This window comes from Syngnathus acus, chromosome 3 (assembly GCF_901709675.1).
Source record: "Syngnathus acus chromosome 3, fSynAcu1.2, whole genome shotgun sequence".
Taxonomy (NCBI): Eukaryota; Metazoa; Chordata; class Actinopteri; order Syngnathiformes; family Syngnathidae; genus Syngnathus; species Syngnathus acus.
This window is the reverse complement of record NC_051089.1, coordinates 10895804-10914177: the sequence shown is the minus strand read 5'-3', so window position 1 is coordinate 10914177 and position 18374 is coordinate 10895804. Positions and strand designations below refer to the sequence as shown.

General features: G+C 39.3%; 2 protein-coding genes across 4 annotated transcripts in view; both read right to left on the bottom strand.

Annotated features, from left to right (window-relative positions):
- The window catches only part of dennd2b (DENN domain containing 2B), a 32065-nt gene extending 21071 nt beyond the window's left edge, over positions 1-10994 (bottom strand). The window contains exons 1-2 of one of the 2 annotated variants that reach the window (XM_037246859.1): positions 10855-10994; positions 235-333 (exon numbers count right to left, since the gene is read on the bottom strand). In XM_037246859.1, the coding sequence (XP_037102754.1) occupies positions 235-308 (74 nt within the window). In that variant the 5' untranslated portion in view covers positions 309-333; positions 10855-10994. Of the gene's footprint in view, positions 1-234; positions 334-8159; positions 8369-10854 lie in introns of those variants that run through there. The other variant, XM_037246858.1, reaches the window with a different exon arrangement.
- A 1450-nt stretch (positions 10995-12444) lies between these two features.
- On the bottom strand, positions 12445-18075 carry tmem9b (TMEM9 domain family, member B). 2 transcript variants are annotated; one of them, XM_037246854.1, is made up of 5 exons: positions 17842-18075; positions 16934-17025; positions 16746-16854; positions 16127-16261; positions 12445-13433 (listed from the first exon to the last, which is right to left on the bottom strand). In XM_037246854.1, exons 1-5 carry the CDS (start codon positions 17911-17913, stop codon positions 13278-13280), a joined length of 564 nt encoding a protein of 187 aa, XP_037102749.1. In that variant the 5' UTR covers positions 17914-18075; the 3' UTR covers positions 12445-13277. The 2 variants fall into 2 exon arrangements, with proteins under 2 accessions (XP_037102749.1, XP_037102750.1); XM_037246855.1 differs by having other exon boundaries at positions 17929-18073.
- Positions 18076-18374: the final 299 nt, after the last annotated feature.

Sequence of the window (18374 nt, the reverse complement as noted above, 5' to 3'; positions counted from 1 at the left end):
GCTAAGCAAGATATCCTGTATCATTCCTGGAGCTTGTTTCTCTCATCAGCTCATAACGTGCTCGCACAAGATGCAGCTCGCTACTGGTAATAGTTGGATAGGGCCCTTGTCCAAAATCTCGCAAAAGCTTTGGAAATTGTTTCCCAGGAGTAAAAACAAATACTCATTACATCCCAAGAAGCAGTTACGTAGTTTGGAGGCAGGACTGTAAGAAGATGCGGAGGTATCACTAACCTGTCAGGGGGATCCTGTGGAGCTTTACCCCCTCCTGCCTGAGGCACAGCCTTTGGACTCTTGTTGGCAGTCATACTTGCCTGCAAACCACCCACTCACCTAGTTAAAAAATACAAGCATTGTCATCAGTTTTGGAGTCGATTCACAGACCAAAACATAAATCATTATTAAATGCCAACTTAAATTGCCGTTTTTTTCAACAAGGTATACACAGTGGTTTAAAACTGTCAAATGGCAAGAATGTCAATTGATTAATACACTTCAGGGTGAGGGGAAAAAGCAGTTTCTCCTCCCCATGTGTTTGCCCTCAGACAAGAGGCCATTACTCATGAAAATCACATTTTCCAAAGTACAAATATGCAGAGCGCTGACAATAATTGCTCAACAGCACAATGAGGTCAAACGGAGATCCTCAGAGATCAGAGATGGAGGATGGGGAGGCGCTGAGTAGCATGTCATGTTTACAGGAAGTTGTTATATGAAGAAGCCAGCCAACCAGAAGTGCGGCTGAGTCCTATAGAGACAGATGAGAAGAAAGAGGGAGCATTCCCGCTGTCAGCGGAAATTTAAAGCATTTCCTGTGACTGTGCTGCGGGGATGCCATATGCATCATGATTAGATTGTTGTGAGAGAAACGATGCTCTCATGACACTGCAAAGGCGAAACAAAAATTGGACATGGGCAAGTGTGATGTTAAACAATGGAAAAAAATTACGAAATGTGGGTTATGTTATTGTAATGAATATTATAATAATATTTGTAATATGTGCACAAGGCCACGTTTACCTGTCATCTTTTTTAAGTCATGAAAAATATCTTGGATTGATTTTCTACTTCATTTTAAGAAATATAGTAACATGACAAACTGGAAAGAATTCTATCAAGTGTCATACAGATGTTTTTAATTGTGGCAGGATTCATTGTCTCATACCTGTTTTTTTTAATATTTAAAGTTAGACTATTGGTTTAACATTTATTTATTTATTTATTTATTCATTTATTTATTTATTTTCTGAACGCTACAATCAGCGAGTCACAGGGGCCCAGGATGGACCTTTCAGTGTAAACAACAAGGCGTTAGCCAACTGACTTCCTGAACTCTGATAGCATCTCCCCTCGCAAAATCCCAGCCAGAAAAACAACAAACCTTTGGAATACTAATGCACTCCATTGACACAGACCTACGGTGTTATTTGAATAATAACTGAATAATTCATATGCTTGTATGACCGAATGAACTTAACTACAAATGACACATTTTATCAGAAACACGTTAAAATTCTTACTGTCCACTTACAAAAAAATTATGCCTTGACTTACAAGTTTAAGACCTCTGGGAGTATGGGTGACGAGCTTTAAAGGTGATGGTTTTTTTAAACCAGCTCGGAGTTGGTTCGTGTGACTTGTCCCTTTAGAAAAAAACATCAAACGCAACTTGATGATAACAAAATTGCATTGTCTGAGATTGCAATTTCAATCCCAAAACAACACATCATTCGGCCACTACAACAGAACTTAGTGAATTGTATATTCGAAGATTTCCCAATGAGAAAATAGCCTGATGACATCAAAATATGCAGATCAAGGCCATATATACATGAGGTTCTCCTCAAAACGACACACCGACCAGCTTCTGGCGGACGTTCGATCGCTGGACATCAACATGCCTGCTGAGTTCTGCGGACCGGACAGTGCGTAGCTGCTGTGCGTCTGGAGCGGATGGCGCGCTATCGGGCGGACCGGGCCATTGTACGAGGGGGAACATCGCGTGGAGGTGGACTGTGCGTCTACATCCGTGACGAATGGTGCCGGGACTTTGTTGTGGGATGCCAGCACTGCTCGCCACTGGCGAAGTTTGTGATCTCCAGGCTGTTGGGGTCCTGAACTCTCTCCCCGTTGTTTTACTTGTGTGTTAATCGTGTGCTGTGTCTCGTCACCGTGGGATAGGGGGAACGGTATTTCGGTTTCTTTGTGTGTCCTAGCATGAAGGAATTGACAATAAAGCTGACTCTGACTCTGACTCTCTGACTCTGACAATAGAAATCATCAGCATCAAACAGTGTGAATGTAAAAAAAAGCCAGAAGAAATGTTCCTGTTTTCAGAAAAACACATCTCATTTGTCAAGAGCGACTGGGAAAAATCCCCCAATCAGTCATCATCACAATGACTTAGCAAAGCCATTTCGAGTTTTTTTCCCCAGGTCTTGCCATGCTCTTGTCTACAAGTGCTGGAGAGGCTAATGAATTTTCCCTTACACGGGAAAGAGGAGAACAACGACGTCTTTATGAAACAAACAGATATTGCATAGAAGAGCCCTTTGTGTCTTTGAAAGGGAGGCAGGGCAGGGAAAAAAATGTCTTATCAGCTTAGCTTATGTGCACATAAGTGTGTATAAGACAGAGACTTAATTAAGTTGACTGTCTTTCAAAAAAGGGCCAACGTGCCCTTGACCCTGTCACGTTTGACAGATCATCTGATATGCAGTTCGCCGCCCAACATGCAAGAATGTCCTAATATTTGCCCAATCCATCAAGCTGCCGCAGCTACACTGAAATGTATCAAAGACTGTTTTCATAGACTGGAAGCAACAAAAGAGAGAGATGAGAACACATCATCAACTGCACAAACAAACTCCATGAAAGGGCACTACGACTTTTTAATCGTTTAACAATGATATGATATCTCAACATTTCATTAATCAGTAGTTCTATTTTCATCCCAAAAGAAAAACAGAAGGACACAGCGGCGTCTCCAAAGGATTAAAATATTTTAAATTCCCCTCACTTGTCTCAAGCTACTCAACAGCTCAGGCTAATCTTGTCCACAGTTTCTGCTGATCAGCAACCTGCTTGTTAAAAACCACAATGAAGCTGTGCAAGGGAAGCCAAGAGTCAGTGGGAATTGGAAGAATTAAAATGCTCAGCTATTTCCAACTCTAACCATCCGCTCTCAAACTCATCTGCGCCATTGTTTAAGTTCCTTGGAGATAAATTAAAAAAACGACAGTAAATATTGGATTGGTACCATGCAGTGGAAATGGGGCATTAGTCAAATTTCCATCCAGTGACATGTTTAAGCATTGACAGTACACATCAACTTTGTATGACAGATTATTTATGACAGGAGCCTTGTTCCGTTCATAGCCTGCGTCTCGAGAGGACAGTTTAAAGCTTCTATAATGTCTAAACGTCAAAGAAAAAACAACCGCAGTTGACGTTACCGACCATATATAATCATACCTATATAATTATCCCGGTTGAACATATGCTTTGCCTTTTTATGTCCATTTTAGCTTTAGCAGTGCAGTCACGGTGTATTTTGGTAATCGCGGCGGGGGGGGGGACCCTCTGAGTAACCTAGATATGAGCATGCACAGCTGCAGAAGCAGGCATGTGGAAAACAGGCTTTTATCCATCTGTGCTGCAGGGGGTCAAAGAGTGTGTGTCATCTGACTTTTCCAAGGACATTAAGTGGATAAGATAAATTTGTGTTGCTGTCTGGAAGTCTGAGTTCAGATGGTTTACTGAAAAGAATGACAGACATTTTGACAGATGTTCTTTTGATGTTGATGGCCTGCTGTGTTTTAACCGTGTGACGGGTTAAATTATAATCAATTCACAGATTAAGAGATTGTTAGCCTTACAGCATAATTGACAAAGTCACAATATCAACAAAAAAATACTATTGTGCTTGCTCTAAAATTTGGTTTTGTTTGCAGACATTCTCAGTCATACAGGTCATGGTCATCCACAAATCAAGGCAACTTCATTCTTCTTTGTAGAATTTGTTGCTGTTCTATTGCTGTTTATTGTTCAAAAACATTCACAAATGACTTTGGCAATCATGCCATTAGGCTACTGAGATAAAGAAATTACCTAAGGCCTAAAACACATCAGAGCACAGCATAACAATCCATAAATGCCATACAAATAAATATGCAGTCTAAAGTCTGTGAAGAATGACATTAAAGCAATTTGATTGGAGGACGGGTAAACACTTGGATGCCATGCCGTGACTTATCTGCTGCATCAAAGCTTTTCTGTCCTTTATCAGTCTTGGATCTTGGACTTGAAAAGGTCCAATATATTTTAGAAGCGTTGGAGAAAAGTATTAGCGTGCCCTCAACAAATAAACTTCATATAATTATCTTTCAGTTCAAAAGCTATACTCATTCAATGCCACCGACAGCTCCAGTACAGTGGCCCTAATTTTGGAGGCAGGCGCACATGCGGACAGCGTAAAAACTGGTTGTCACACACACAGGCGCATGATGGATGGTGGAAGGTGGTCTCCGAGACCGCCTATCGCAGCATCTGCAAGTTGCCGTTTCTTATAAATGTACTTTGCATGCTCCAATGAATACTTGATACTGTCATGTAGACTACCCGTTTCTCCTGCGCTGAATTTAAAAGGAATGAGCTGAAGATAGTCCTCAGTGTTCACTCCCACAACGGCGTAGACACCCGTACTACATCCGTTGGCGAAAATACCCATAGAAAACTCCACCCATGCGCACCACTACACTGCACTTTGCATTAGACATGCACTGTGGGGAAAAAAGTAGCTAGGACGGCGAGCAGTGAATGAGCGACAAAAACAAGAAAATTGTATGACTGTGAAGGCTTGCATTCACACAGCTGTCCACCACAATTTGGATGAAAAAAAAATCAAATTTCACGCAACATCAAAGAGTTAATTTAAAAGTATGTTTTGACTGGCATTTTTGTACCATAATCCAACGGAAAGTCTAGAGGTGTTTAAAGAGGGTGTTTGCACTTGTTATTGTTGTTTTAAAGAAATCGCTACACCTGACAAGAACAACTTATCAGAACACGTGACCAACGAGGAGTCAATCATGGTGGACAGCATTCTCTGTGAGTATTTATGCACTTTCATAATAGCATGCCATGAACGGTCATGCTTGAGACTCATGCTCATACATGTCAGTGAAGGGGCACGGCTGGTCAGAGGTGCAACTACATCCAAATCTGCAAACTCCCCGTTCAAGAGAAAAATGAGAAGAAATAGTGGAACGTGAAGGAGAATATTTTGTGACCGGGATGCTACTATAAATGTGTTTCTTCAGCATTAAAGCGGGCATTGCACAAGAATCAGAGCTGTACTGCAAAGCTCACATTTCACTAGTCATTATGGGTTCTAACCTCGCCTGTGGTCAAGACCTTTGGGAAGTGACCAAAAGAATGAGACTGTGGATCCAAGCAGCTGACAGGAGTTTCCTCTGTGAGGTAGGTGGGCTTGCGTTTAGACATCTGGAGGGAGGCTTGGAGTCGAGCTACTTGAATTTCCATCCAGAGGATTACCGAGGTGGTTTGGGCACCTGATTGGGATGCCGTCTTACTACATGGTGCTAATGCTATAACATTAACAAAGTTCCTGCTTGGTTAGAGCGGTAAAGGGGAGCATTCCAGGAATTGAGAGCAGTATCAAAACATTTCACCACTTTCTTCCCTGACGTGCATGACACTCCCATTTTTACTTTTAGGCTTTCGTAACATTGTATGCATGTTTCAAACTTGCTGATTTGCACAAACTGCACATGGAATGTGGAACTGGCGATAATTTGCCATCCTTGTGAACATGAACAGCGCAAAAGTGCCAAAAGCCTTAACCATCCTTCCAAACATTCCCCTCAAAAGCCACCAATGTCAACCAGCGCCTATGAAAAATCCACAGGATTCCTCCTCTTGCAAACATCATTTTCAGCACATCATATCATATTTAGCTACTCATATTTAGTGATATGGTTATGTTTGGTGCAACCAACAAACGGAAAGAAAAAAAACAAGGATTCTTAGTGTGGTTTTTAAAAGGCTCCTTTCCGTGGAATTATTTGAAACCCAAAACAAGGCATTCTTTCTGAAGACTATAATGATCATGCACCTCATATTTTCACAAAATCAGATTTTAATTCGACAAATACATTTACTCAATGACTAAAAAATAAAGTCTGTCCCATTAAAGTGTCCTCTTCCATCAACAACTATATCAGCAATTATTTCAAATATGTATTAGTTAACAATCATATATTTCTTTAAGAAATTCTGCATGTAGTGTTTTGTTAAATGAATCACAATCTGGATTAGAACAAAAAAGAGCTGCATCATGCCCAAAAAGCATTTGACCCTTTTTGACACATTTGGCATATCTTTAGTATGGATAAGGAATCGCTTTGGGCCCAATACAGACCCCTTGTGGGACACCACAGTTTATTGGTGATTCATTGGCGTTTAGTGTTACTTATATCTAAATTGATCACCATCCTTACATAATGACCAAGGTATTTTTTTCCAGTTTTTACAAATAAATTATCGCTTGAACTAACGATATAGATGATCTTAGCAAAGGCGGCCACCATCTTGAGATGTTTATTAATTATTTTTTTTGGGGGGGGGGGGGGGCTAATGGGGGATGATTTTAATTCTTCAATCAATCTACACTAAAAATGTTCTTTCATTTCCACATCTACCGGAAAAAGAATCTATACATGCTACTTGTGAATTGGGAGTTTAAAAAAAGTATGACATGATTTACAGGTGTGCGTAGCCGGACACGCACGCCTCAGCCTTGGAAAGAGATCTTTTATTGTATTTTTTTGAATGAACAAGAGTCCCTTTCAGGGAAAATGGGGAAAGGCCAAATTCTCTCTTGAATTACTGAAAAGGGACCAGCAAAGAATCTTCTCAATAGATTTTGTTGTGGGTCCTTTCTAGCAACACGGGACAGTGTTCAGAGAAAATGCATTATCATTCCCTATAAAGAAAATTAATTAACTTCCTGTTACACATGTGAAAGGAAATGAACAATAATTACCAAAAGGAAGCAATTTTTTGTTTGTATTGCCGCAGCCACAAGGTTTAATTGTAAACAAAACATGAGTGACACGACAGTGAATTAATAAAGATGAGTTCAATTTTTTTTTATCAGTCACTGTACATATTCAAATGTATTGCACGTAAACAAACAATGTATTTTACTGTATTTAGAAGTTACAACTAATAAAGTAATTAAAACTGCACTGCTCTGGATTTAAAAGTTTAAACAAGATCATAGTTTCAGAAACATAGAACATAGAAACATAGTTTCAGAAATTATTCTCTTATGTGTGACTGGTTTTCCATGTTTTAAGTCATGAATGAATGATTTTTTTATTTTTAATTCAGTGATACTTTCATGCACCACTAGAGGGAGCCCGTGTACTAATAGTGCTCCTCATACTACACCTTGGCAGTCACCGTGACTGTGCTGCAATACTTTTAAACTACGTATAAAACAAAACTCCTATACATTACTACAACACATTAAGATATCAAACACACTCAACATAAGCAAAATGGCTTTTTTTAACTAAATACCATATCACACACAGAACATGCACTGCATTAAAAGAAGAGGAGCAATTTCTACGATCACAAATAACTTTCACAATAACAATCACTGGAGACAAAACAATGTGATTCACTCTGCTTTATCTTGCATGAAGGCTTAGGGGAAAAGAAACATTCCCATTTCCCTTGATCCAAATTCCCAAAAGTGACTCACAGTCGCCTTAAGTCACAGAGAACTTTGAGAACTGATTTTGGTTTTTGAGGACTTTTTATGAGGACAGACCTTTTGGGGGGGGACATGCAACTACCTCGACTTGTTAGTCAATGAAAACTCATTCCACTCACAGACATAAACAGAGCAGATAGATGCTATGTTTAGCCATTTAGCTCCACTTCATCGTTAAAGATGACCAAATATGGTCAAGTGGAGACCACTTTTTCAGACGCACCTTGAAACGTTTCACAGCACCTCTGCTAAATTCTGCAGCTACAACTTGTTTTAGCAACCGTGCAGCCTCGCGGATCGCTTTGAACTCCGGTGTGTGTATTGTGTTTAGTTTTTGTTTTGTTTTGTTTACCTCCGAGTAGTTCCTCGAGCGCATGACGGCTGACATTTTGAGATGTTAGTCCATTAAAGTTCTCCGGATACCTGTCCTTTGCAATAATGTCCCACTCATGTCTTTACAAGTAATACTGACCACAAAAAAAAAAGAGAAAGAGAGGAATGAAGCTCTCCAGCCTCTTCTTTGGAAGGCTGGACTTGTTGCCATGGAAACGGGTAGCTTGCCCCCACTTTTGTAGTGATTTGGCCCCGGCGTCTTCTTTCTCTTCCTCTTGCAGGCATTCACACTCGCTCGCTCTCTCGCCTTGTTTATTGTCACGGTGGATGAATGGCAGATTTCGGATGAATATTCACGAGTGGACGTACGTACGCCGGCAGGGAGCAAAAATCTCACGAGGACTTCAAGACGTCCACTCACTAAGTCTTTCATAAACACTCACTGAACACACTGAAGGCGTTTGTTTCAACTACGCGAACTATTAAGTTCACCGTCTTCTAGTCATTAACTGAGACACTTGCCTAAAAAAAAAAAACTATGTCCACCCCGTTGTGCAACTATTCAATATCCGTCATATCCAATTTGAAACTCCATGCATCCTTTTGTCCTCACTAGTAAGACCATTCAGCTACACTCATTGAACTCACTGAAGGCGTTTGTATTCAACAACGCGAACTATTAAGTTCACCGTCTTCTAGTCATTAGCTGTGACGCTTGCGTAAAAAAAAAGAAAAAAAACTTTGTCCACCCCGTTGAGCAACTATTCAAAATCCGTCATGTCCAATTCCATATCCCAAAATTTGTCCTCACTAGGAAGACCACTCAGCTACAGATCAGCAAGTGTTACAATGCCTTACTGTTTTTTTTTTTTACCCACTACTGGTGCTACTTTGAGCCTATTAGTACAAAATTGAATCTTACTTGCACTGTGCAGGGCCCTACTATTAGGCCCAAATAGTAGTTGCGTATTTAAATATGCGAGTAAAAAAGTAGTTTTGTTTTAAAAATTTGGCCCACATTATGCCAATATGTTAAAAAAAAAGATAAGTAAAATTGTTGATTCATAATTTTATGGTTGTAATAGGGCTGCAGTGCATGATTTTTGTTTGGCATTTTCGCCCCAAAATTCCATGGGGTATGCACATGTGAAAATAAATGGCCCGTTGCATTATGAGAAAAGAATTCCAAATGAAAATCATCCACTGCAGTCACAATAAAACAAAACTGCAAATAAACAATTTTACATACCGTACTTTTACTTCGGTGCTTCACTTGGAGTGCAAGTATTGACAATATAATCAGTACAAGTATTGACAATATAATGACACTATAAGAGCACCAAATTGTCTTACTAGTGAGGACAAGAAGCATCCCGGTAGTCTACATAATAATAATAATAATGATGACAGCTGCTGCTAGCCACATGTTCTCTGTTCTTCCCAGGCCTCATTTGAACTTAAAGGTTGTCCTCTGCGCGACTTCCCTCAGGAAATAAAACAGGAGCATCCCCCAATCAAATCCAAGCAAAACTCTTCAACACGTGGAGTGGCGCAGATTTAAAGACTTAACAAATGTGAATTTCAAAGTGAGCTGAGTTAACAGGCAATGCTTGCACACCTGCTCAATCCGCCATCACATTCATGATGTCAAATAAAACCGCTGAGCTCTACATGTGTTTGTTTAGGATTCAACACCAAGCCAAAATCCTCAAACATCTAAAGAGGATTATTCCACACAGCTCCGGGGATTTTGCCACCTTCTCTCCAAAAATTCATCACGGATGCTCTCGAAAAGTTGGAAACATTGAAGTCTTTGGCGAAAATGACTTTCTTAGCTGTCATAAATGCAGCATGCGCCTTTTTACAAAGAAAAGTTCATACATTCATGGTTGGACCACTGATCATAACCACACTCACTGTCAATTTTGCATTAGTAATGCAGAAAAATCTCTGGTCATTTGTTTGACCTCAAATGTGCCCCATTGTCATTAAAAATAACCAATCAAAATATGAGCAAAAGCTTTAATCTGGGCCTATTGTACAGCCGTCGATAGTCAAGCATCTGAAATGGGGGGGGCCTGGGAATTTAGAATGACATTATAAAATTCTACTACTTAACCTCTGACGCTTCACTGGTACCACAACGAGTGCTCACCAGTCGTTGTCATAAAAAGCCGTGCAGTAAAGTCATACATTGCTGGATGGCAGTATGTTGGTGAAAATTAAAACCCAGTCGAGTGTGGCCTTTTTGTTCTACTAGTATGCTCAATTGTCAAGTCTGAATTGTTTATTGTTCACAAACTGAATCCACCGAGTCATCAAATGCAATACAACTTGATGAGACAAACAGTGCTTGAAAAGAAGGAAACAAGCAAAGTATGCATCTATTTAACCGCGGGTGGTTAAATTGAGCCATTTCATAGGCTGAGGCGCCACCTGTAGGCCAATTGTTGTAATCGCAGCCCTCTACTAGAAGTTTTTCCTATGCGTTAGTTAATGTGACATTTTGTGATGGGAAGACAAATACAATGTTAACAGTGTTACGAGATCTTTAGTCGCTTTGATCGTGTACAATATGGAACAAACAAAGACATCCGAAATGTCTTTAGTCGGACACGCAATCACGGGTGGCTGACAAAGTTGGAGAAAAGTGTCAACTTTTCCAGTTGATGTTGACATTTACAGCATCAAGTGAAGAAATGATCAAGCCCTACCTGTTTGTTTGCGTGGTTGACGTGTTTACTCAGTGATCCATTCTCCAGCACAGTGTCGCTCTTCTTCGCGTGTGCAGCCCGAACACTTTTTTTTCTCTCCGGTGGAAAAAAAAATCGTCTCCTCCGTGGAACTGCAGGGACGTGAGAGGAAAAAAAGTGAAATGGACAGGAAACGGTGACGCAACGTTGTGTGGATCTCGTCTCTGGATGAAAAGATGCGAATGGTGATTACATAGTTGCTCAAGGATCCGCTAATTAGATGTGCCGCTTGAGTCCAGCGGGATGAAACGAGCTCTTGATTTTACCCTGTGCGCTTTTTCCAATAGTTTACTTTTTCCCCCTTCATCAGTTTAACATGGAGCTCCGAGATGATGATAGAGCGTGTCGCGCAACTTCAGCAAACACCGCACGGCTCATGTTGGTTCGACATTGTTGACTCAAAACTTGAACTCCTAAAACCTTCCCATAACTAGACGACATTTAGATTATATTTTGGCGCATATGCATAAGTCAATATATGCACATGTGGCCGCGGAACTGAAAGCAATTCAAGAGGGATTTTCCTGGAAGTCAAAGCCAAATGTGTTGTGGTAACGCGTGCTGAGTGAACAGTGTCATTATTATGGAGGAAACAAGAGGGAATATTAAAAGAAATCTAAAAAATATATATTTATTTCTACATTTATTTTGATATTTATTATTTTTGTTTTCACTTGTATTTTGTAATATATCATTTTTGTTGTTTTGCTTGAATTTCCTTCAAGATTAATAAAACAACCGCTGGCTGTTTTGTTCTCCCCCCACAATGGATGTAACATTATCATCTCCCTCTTCAATTCAAAAGGTCATAACAGTAAATTCAGAGTGACACGTTTAAGGATTAAAGCCAATCCAAGTACGTATCTGCACTTTTATGGCTCAAAAGTATTTGGCGTAATTGGCCAAGTGGAAAAGCGGCACACATCCCAACAAAGCACATTGCTCGTGCATATTGATGAGAAGTCTGTTGTTACAACATGCCGAAATCAACTTTTATGCGCCGCTCTCTGCTCGGATTGAAGCCAAATGCAGCAAAAAGTGGGGGTAGAAAACAGTGTTTCACAGTGCAGGAAGTCTGATGACCCAAAACACACACGCCAAAGCAAACCGAGGGCTTTTCAAGACAAACAAATGGAATATTCTTGGCCAAGCAAGTCACCTGACCTCAACCCAAATGAGTCCCACAAAACTGCAGTCGAGGCCTTGCGCAACAGCCGAAGGGAAGCCATGCAGCAGCTTGTGACGTCCGTCTGGGTTCAACTTATAAAAATCATCTGTATATAAATATCATTGGCTTTACAAATTTTAATATGGAAATGAAACATGGTTTTCATCCCAAAATACAATGAGGTGAGGTTCCACTTCAGAGTCACATGATTTTGTTTCCAATCTATTGTGGTGGTGCACAGGAAAACTCTCAAAATAGTAAGCGTGTGTCTGTTGCAGATCACAAACAGATGTGACTGGATGCATTCACTTGTGTACGGACTGCACCTGAAGGGAACGTTCATCGCGATTTGTAGTACGATTGACTAAATGGCGACGGCACACTTGCAAGAATCACAAATCTTCACATCCATTTATTTCAAAGTTGTAAGGTAGCACACGTGTACAATGGTTAAGAACACTTTCAGAGGTCTCCCAAAAGCAGGTAATAAAATAACTCTAGTGGGGGGGGGGGGGGGGTCCATCTTGACATTATTTAGGACCTTGACAAAACGTAGTCAATGTAACGGAATTAGAACGTTTGTACTGTACATCTTTTCTCCGTCTCTACATCAAGTTCACATTTGTCGTCACTCAGTAACTTTCTGTCCCAACGTGGAATCCATCTGGTGGATGTCAGGCGCATAAAGTTTAAAAAAAAAAAGAGTCAAAACGTCACTAAATATGTACTAATAAATAGCAAGAAATCACCTATACCAGAAACTAAGATTAGTCAAGTTGTCAAATATATTAATTAATTTCCAATATTAGCTGTCACAAAGGGAAACGCCTACATGAGATGTCTTCGGCCTGTGCATATCATATTCTGAAAGGCAGTTTAGTGCGTAGAATACACGAGCTGATTCAACATGGCGCTGGTCCAGCAGTAACAACAAATTATCGCCGCGTAAGGTTTTTACCTGCCATTTATTACTCACATTTTCATAATCGATTCCCCGGAGACTTGTTGCCTCTGTGCACAAGTTGGGATGGATCCTTAAACACAGTGCAACAATAGAAATACGAAAAAAAAAATCTCTTGCTGTCCCTTTTGATCTACTTTGTACTTCAGATTGACACTTACGGAGATACAAATCACAAAATGACAAAAGGGGAAGAGATACAAGTCACATACTCTGTCACAGTGAGTTGTTTTTTTTTTTGGTCCTCTACAACCTTTAACTGAGGACAACATGGCGATCAAACACAGACTTTCTCTGTTCCTGGACCTGCCTCCTCCAGCGCTGCTGAGCGTGCTCGACTTTGTTCAGCATGTTGGGCCGCGAGTGTGAGCGAGACAGGACGTTGTGAGCGTTAGCGAAAGGCTGCTGGTCCTGAAAACACAGATGAAAGAAAGGAAAATATAAAGGTTCTAATAATAGTTACTACACATATGACATTTCGTGCCTTATATTCCAAATACTTAGAATGTGGCACATTTAAATTTTTCAAAAATGCAGCACTTTGGTCCACACGAAAAAATACTAACCCTTGTTCATTTGCAAGGAATTATAAGTTAGCCTAACTACATAGTTGCCTCTGGCATCTTGGAACACACACAAAAAAAAAATCAAGAAAAAAGAAAAGTGTCAAACTACGATCAGTGGATAAAAAAAAAAAAAAAAAAAAAACTACGCACTGTCACACCTATGTTCAATTGCAAGGCATAATGAACAATTACAAATAGTTAGCATAATATCATAATCGCCCAGGGTAATTTTTGAACGGTTTTGGAAAATGGGGGGGAGACACTAACAAGAGTCTATTTGCACTCCAGGTGAAATAAAGTTGATATTTCCCTGTTCAAATGCAATAAATTATGAACAGCTTCAAATCATCAAGATTTTTGGGCTTCTGATCCAACTTCTTAAAGGTCTGCTCTTTCTGATACCGATCCGGCATCAATACCTCTCCCCTGCTTTTTTTTTTTTAATTCAACCTTAAAATGTGGAAAAATGAATCATATATGGATTAAAGGAAGAGTACAGTTGCTTCTGTTACAGTTAAATTCCCTTTCTATAATGTTTTTCCCCCAATTTAATTGTGCAGGTTGTAGGTCACATTAGGTTTAACGCTTTTAAAATAAGCTTTATTTTTTATTTTTTTATTCAGTATGTCCCAAAACAATGTCACTTTCAAAGGACATTGAACGCACGACAGCAAAGGAAGTCCAGGTCAAAGATTATATTAGTTCATGTTTACTGTTAGCATTTTTTCCATCAACTGAATTTTCCACCGTGCTAATTTGCAAGCTCTTTGAGTGCCAAAAACTCTCCTGAGGACAGTTTGTACTCACTGGAAGAGTTTCAATTTCTTCTCAGCACTTGTTTTTTCCTCTAATGGAAGTATTAGAGACTAGAAGAATTACACAAGTATAAAGAGCGCACAATTAAGGTTACAATGCAAAAAAATATAATGCAACAAGTTTAGGATTCATTTTACTAGAAAAAAAAAAAAGTTAGTATGATCTCCTCAAGGGACAAGTTGGAAGGAGGCTAATCCGGAACAGAATCTTGTTGAGATCCCCGTGAGCAGGTTTCATGTGTCACGAGGTTCATTCTCTTTTTCATTCCATTTGTGTTCCACATTTTTTCCACAAATACTCGGTTACCTCCACTAGATCACACATTTAAATCGTAACTTGAACACCACAACATAAAAAAGAAGCCTCCAATCCCCATCTTTTAGCTATGGACAAGGGGTTCAGAATTTGGTCAGTGAAGACATCCGAGGGTTCCACTCCCCTGGGTGGCATAGATTTGAGGGCTGGGGAGTGAATAAGTAATGGAGGTTTGTATATTGCTGAAAGACTTAATTAATTGCATGGCGAGAGATACAGCAGCACCTTGAACGACTAGTTTAATTTATTACATAATGGCAACACAATTCAATGTGTATTTCAAAATCATTTTTGCCCATTGAAAGGAATGAAAATGCATTCCAGCCCTGAAAAAAAAAACAATTAAAAAAGAAACAGCCCTAAAAATATTGTACTTTATAAAACCTTACAGTAATACTATAATAGAACGTAAACAATTAAACAGTTTGAACATAATTTCATGCACTAATTCAATGTGCATCGTGTCTTGTCTATGGCCCTTGGCCAGCAGGGGGCAGTGTAACATACAGGCATACTGCAGAAATTTGACGATGAAAGGCAGAAGAAGACTGCCATAGCTAAGGTGCAATAATAATGGCATTTTTTTGCAAAGGACAAAGGATATCTGTGAACATTGTTAGTTTGTCAGTTTGCCATTGTTGCTTCTATTTGTGTCCAACATAGATTGCTGTTTATGATTACAGCTATATCAACGCTAGTTTTGTTCCCTGTTGTTTCCCTTTATGTGTTAGCATTGTTCCACTCAAATTCTATGCAACAAAGTCTTTAAATGAATGAATAAATAAATAAATGAATGAATGAATGAATAAATGGCAGCACAAGTGCCGAGCTCCAATGAAAGAGCTGTCCATTATTTTTGTAGAGGCAGAATGTTTGACAACTCTTGTACAGACGTGGATTTCATTTGATTGTGCAAGTGTACCCAAAGTTGATTCCCATGTTGGTACGTAAGAAGAGGGATATGACTGCATTTCCAATCCATCTAAATAATGAATGTGTTATGAGCAGAAGAACTAGCGCACTCATGTGCATGGGCACTCAGATGGATCCTACAGTCACCTCACCCACACATTACATCTGATGCAGCTAGAGAATTATTTCAAATAACACATTAATCCTTTCCACTCACAATTTTTTGCTGCATCCCATTAAGAAAGCTACTCCCTTTGTTTCTTCTGAATCCTACTTCTATCATTTACATTTCAGTATTTCAGACCTACAATCTCGTTAAACTTGATTTAGAAGTTTGGTGAAGGGGAAAGATTTAGCTTAAACACACAAACCCTCACAGTTAGATGTTTGTTCAGTGAATGTTTGAATAAGAAAAATATTATTATAAGACAATGGCCAGTGGTTAGGGAGGGTTTAACTTTTAAGCCACAAATGTTGAGGATTATGATCACATACCCCGACATCATCGTCACTTTGAATGAGCTGTGAGTGACCAAAGAGACGTCTTTTCAAGATGGGCTCCAGGAGTGTCAGGTAGACCATGTAGAGAAGCAGCAGGCCCAAAATGGACAAGTAGATTATGATAGTGACCTTAGGTAGGAGGAAAATTATTGGTTAGAAGAAAAAAGGGCCAAGATAATTCCATCTCCCGTGGACCATTTTGGGTAATTTCCATGGGAATTAATGAGAAGAAAAAGCAATCAAGTAAAAATATGAACATTTACTGTACAAACAATATTCTATACAAATTATGTGACAAACAAAAACCCATTTCAAAAGTCATTATATGAGGAAAATTAATTCATTAAAAACATAATTTAACAGAATGTCTTAAAAAAAGAAACATCATGATTTCATGCTTCAAATAAATTGACATTGCGCTGCTCTTACTGGTGCGCACACTTCGGCCACCAGGAGGCAGTGGAACGCTTGCATATTAAAACAACATCAGAGATTTTACAAAACAAATCTTAGAATGAAGGTTTGAAATGTAGATTAATACTTCAGCCAGCAAAGAGGGACTGTATTTCTGGTTAAAACACTCAAACAGTAAATAGGAATGCAATGAACCTACCTTAATAGTGTCTGAACTTCTTTCCTCATATTTACACTCACAGCGTAAACAGTAAGCCTCCACGTCCTTTCCATCCACCGGCATTGTGTCCACTACATGCAGACAGTTACTGGAAAAGGCAAATACACATTAAAAGACATTTGTGCCAGGAAAACTTTCATCCCTAGCGAGAAAAACACTGTGCATACCAGTCTTTAAGTGACACATTCTGCTTGTAGATCTGTCCCTCGATTTCTTTGTATGGTGGACAGATGCATTTGCAACGGTTGTCTTCAGAATTCTGCGAGAGAATATAATTTGGTATTATATGATTTCAACCTACACATATATGTCTGTTATCATTACGCCCACTTTTTGACATTCGACTGCTTGCACAATCCTGAACTAATAACGGCTCACAAAATTCAAGACATTAAAGGAATCTAAGCTTATTATTCCCAAAATTCTCACTTTACCAGAAATTCACCTTTTCCACACAATGAGAAAATATTCCAGTGAGGGACAGCCAATATGTGGCATACTAGTCAGGAAAAACTGTGTACTAGTTGACAACTGCGTAATCCAGGCACTAACTAGTGACAACAACATTCTACTACTTAACTTCTAGTGCTTCACTAGTAGTGTGAAGTTGTCAACAATATCCTTCAAATATGTGTGTCATACAGTAGTGGAATCATAGGGGGGGGGGGGGGGGGGGGCATTACTAGTAGACAACCATTCTACTAGTACACCCTTGCTGTTTACTGCGCTGAATGTTGCTAGTTAAGGCCGACTGTATTAGTACTACATTGACATGACATCAATAATGTAGTGAATAAATCGTCTAACGCCTTTCTATAGTAGGATAACATTGACATAAAGCCACATTAAAGCGACGTAGTCATTGTACTAGTAACATCGGACCTTACACTGGATATCAAAAATAAAAGCCCAAAACGATTCACGCTGCTAAGACCTGCAAATAGCAAAATTGACTAGCGGCCCGTCATTTCATATTATTTATCTGACAGTCATTGAACGCGTAAATGAGTTGTATTACATCAATAAAACCTTTTATTTAAACCATTTCCCCTGTCCCGGCTAGTGTTAGCCTTACCGTCGCTGTCACTTCGCTTAACAGCAAAACACACGCAAAGACAAAAATCTGTAGAGAAAACACGGCCTTCATTTTAAAGATATTTACAGTGCACAAAGAAGTCGAGGAAAACGATTTCCACGCAGCACGACGGTAGAATTGTTTTCTCTTAACGTATGGCTAAGTTAGCCATGATGCTACTACACAGCGAGATAAACTGCCTCGAAGCCTCGCAGCAGCTGACTTGGAGCTTCCGGAATATGGCGGCCAATTTCTACATATCGCCCCCTACCCAGATATTTTTTCTTTTAATTATCCATTTTTGTAATTTTTCCTCTAAAGTAATTTAATATTATTTTAAGCTACTTTAACACTACGTAGTTTGAACAATGGTAAAAGGCGTTGAATAAAAAGTACCAAAGGAAAATAAATCTTTAAAAAATAAAACAGGTCTTAAAGATTAAATTATTTGAAAATTAAATCATTAAAAAGTTTAATTAAATCTCATTTAATTTAGATGCCAAGGTTATTAACTTAAATGCAACTGACATTTT

Excerpts from the sequence above, each read along its gene's own strand:
- tmem9b (XM_037246854.1), bottom strand. The coding sequence starts at position 17,913 with ATGAAGGCCGTGTTTTCTCTACAGATTTTTGTCTTTGCGTGTGTTTTG. Across the intron at positions 16,855-16,933 it reads AATGTGTCACTTAAAGACTG|TAACTGTCTGCATGTAGTGG; the intron begins GTATGCACAGTG and ends TGCCTTTTCCAG. Across the intron at positions 16,262-16,745 it reads GAAGTTCAGACACTATTAAG|GTCACTATCATAATCTACTT; the intron begins GTAGGTTCATTG and ends CTCCTACCTAAG.